Source organism: Gavialis gangeticus, unplaced genomic scaffold, assembly GCF_001723915.1.
Source record: "Gavialis gangeticus isolate Ggan-Ray unplaced genomic scaffold, GavGan_comp1, whole genome shotgun sequence".
NCBI lineage: Eukaryota > Metazoa > Chordata > Crocodylia > Gavialidae > Gavialis > Gavialis gangeticus.
The window spans coordinates 17,346,298-17,349,199 of record NW_017729011.1 but is presented as its reverse complement, the minus strand read 5'-3'; the positions used below and the strand labels follow the sequence as shown (position 1 = coordinate 17,349,199).

The 2,902-nt window shown below is 44.1% G+C and overlaps 1 protein-coding gene across 1 annotated transcript in view; it reads left to right on the top strand.

Annotated features, from left to right (window-relative positions):
* The window catches only part of RAPGEF1 (Rap guanine nucleotide exchange factor 1), an 80,721-nt gene that overhangs the window by 15,553 nt on the left and 62,266 nt on the right, over window positions 1–2,902 (top strand). Inside the window, exons 5-7 of the mRNA XM_019510300.1 lie at window positions 14–102; window positions 489–641; window positions 1,887–2,010. Coding sequence (XP_019365845.1) covers window positions 14–102; window positions 489–641; window positions 1,887–2,010 — 366 coding nt within the window. The remainder of the gene's footprint in view (window positions 1–13; window positions 103–488; window positions 642–1,886; window positions 2,011–2,902) is intronic.

The following is a 2,902-nucleotide window of genomic DNA, read 5'->3' as shown; positions in this document are numbered from 1 at the left end:
TTTTTTTTTTAAGGAGCTGGTTAAACTCATGAAAGAGAAGCAGGACCATCCCTCTCCCACAAGCCCAGTTAAAACAAGTTTACCAACGTGTAAATCTGAGAGGTGAGTCACCAGGAAATACTTCATTTGGGGGCCTTAGCACGTGTATGTGTCTTACGTGGTAGTTCCACATGGGCTTGTGTCTTCCCCCTAATAGCTGAATATTTCAGGGCTGGTACCTGATATACTTCTGCACATGGTAGTAGCACTGTACTCCTCAGGTAGCCCTATTCACAGTGGAACTACTTGAGGCATAAAATATTCTCAGTGTGAATGAGGAATCCAGAATCTGGCAATGAAAATGTGCGTGGCTGCTGCAATCATACATTTTAGTGTCGATACAAGTGGAGTTTTGCTTGGAGGCCATAGGCATACCTTACAGTAATAAATAATAGCATGCACACCTGTGTGTGTGTAAAAAAATATAAAAGTATGTGTGATATTTACAGTGCATCAGAGCTTCCCCTGACAGACCGAGAGATGGAAATTCTCAACAAGACAACTGGTCTGACTCAGTCTACAGAGATACTGACTGACTCCATGGATGAAGAGGTTGCACCTCCCAAACCCCCTCTACCCTGCATTCGTGTGGCAGAAAACAGGTAATGCTCCCAAGCCATCTGTCTCTAGGATATCTCTTGTCTCCATCGGCCAGTGGTTTTTTTACGTATCCTTTCCTGTGTATAGACTGCCTGTTGATGCCTCTAAAGGAAACTTTCAGGACCTTCATCTGAGGAGGGAAGTCAGAACTGCCTATTGACAGAATAAGGGCTGAGAATCTAGAGTTACTCTGCCTCTGGCTTGCTGTCGAGTTTAAGCAAGTTATTTCGCCTCTCTGTACCTTCCTCTATCTGTTTTAAATTTGGGGATAACTTCTTTACAGGGCTTTGAGATCCCTGGATGAAAGGCACCATGTTAGTGCAAAGTATTCTCATTTAAAAGATATGAATGCCTACACCCCTTGTTTGGATAATACTTTTCTGCACTTTGTGTTAGTTGTATATAGGGTGTGATCAGTTTCCACTGAAGCCAAACGTAATGTGCTTATTTCAGCAGGTGTGTTATCACGCTTGAATCTGCATGCAGATAGTTGTGCATTGTTTAGCAGGTTAAATACTGATGAAAAGATACAACTGTGCATTGTCATCACTCTTACTACTAATGAAAGAAATGTTTCTGCACTCTTTTTTTGAGAAGGAATAAAACCCCAAGGTTTTGAGAGGTTTTGGTGTGTTTCTACTACAGTTTGACCTGACAGTTTTAATAAAAATGGGTGGTATGAAAATGTATGTCATGGTTATGTGCAAATAGGGATTTTGGCTGTGGTTGGTTGTAAGAATCTTGTTCCTGGGTAGTTTTAAATTCTCTTTACTCTGTGAAAGGGTCTGGTATGTTTTAGAAAGAGGCTATGAGCATACAAATTGAGACCAGGCAGGTTTGAGAGTTCCTGGACTTGGGAGTAGCGTGTAAAACAACATATAAAACTACAGGGAGTGCTCCCATGTACTGTGAAGTGGCTATCTTAAGTAATGAGAGATGGGCATTTCCCAACTTTGTCCCAGTGCCAAAATATAGACCCTTACAATACAGGCTGTGGGAGAGCATGGACAACCATCTCCTCTTTTGAGTAATGGTGCATAAATTGATTGTGATAAGAGCTACTTTCTTGTCCCGTGAAAATTTTCAGGGTTTAGAAAAAATAGATTGCTGAAACGTTCCCACCCAGCTCTTGGCAAGAAGCCCTAAAATGATGTGACAGTAAAAACCTGTTCTCAGTCTCCTGGAGTCTCCAAGAAACCTTTTGCTAACAAAGTATATGAAATACCCTGTTTCCTTGTGTCTTGCAGCCCTCCTCCAGCATTGCCCCCTAAAAAAAGGCAGTCGGCACCTTCCCCTACCAGAGTGGCAGTAGTAGCACCAATGAGTCGAGCCACTAGTGGGTCCAGTCTGCCTATCGGAATCAACAGACAGGTAATAGCTTCGTCCCTTTAAAACCAATGAAATCGCGCTCTGGAATGTAGGGGGAGCTGAAAGAAGCACTGCTCCCTTCATCTCTACAATTCACAGCACATTTCTCTTGCTAAACAGCCTTGTTTAAAGAAGAGCTACATTTTCCGTGAAGAGGAGATTCAGAAGTGTAAAGCCTCATGTAATAAATAACTTGCATCAGTTAAATTTCTTAAGGCTGCTGTTGCATTTAAATAATGTGTTCTCTCAAGTTCTGTTACAGTGACTGATCATAGGCTTTCAAGAGCAGAAAGAGTGAATGTGCCAGTCCGTAACAGCATGCTGGGTGTGTCTACATGAGACGTTTACTGCACAGAAGACTAATTAACTCAGCAGTAACTGTCTCGTGTCTACACATGCAGCCCTATTAGGCCTCAGGAAACTAATTAACTCCCCAGCAAGATAATACTTGAAACATGAATACTGTCCTGCTGCAGAATGTTTTTTGTGTGCAGCAGCATATAAGTAGATGCTGCCCTGGCTGGCTGGGACTCGAGGGTGCTTCAGTATGGGGGCTGCCTGCTGGCTAGCCCCACACTGGAGCAGCCTTGTGCCCCAGCCAGCCCTTCTGTACCACGTTGAGCTGGGAAAGAGTAGCCCCAGGCTTGGTAAGCTGGCCAGCCCCTGGGCTTGCTGTCAGCGGGGGCTGCTCCAACCCGGCTTAACATGTTACAATCACAGGTGTACGTTCAAACAGTGCACCTGGGAGCAATAAACTCCAGTGTAATTATCGCTGCATGCTGATAGCACATGTAGACATGCCCAGCGAGTGCAAAACACCAGGCCCATCTTATCAAGACCCACCATTCTTGGGTATGCCATGGGCCATAGATAGCGCACTGGAGAGATCACACCT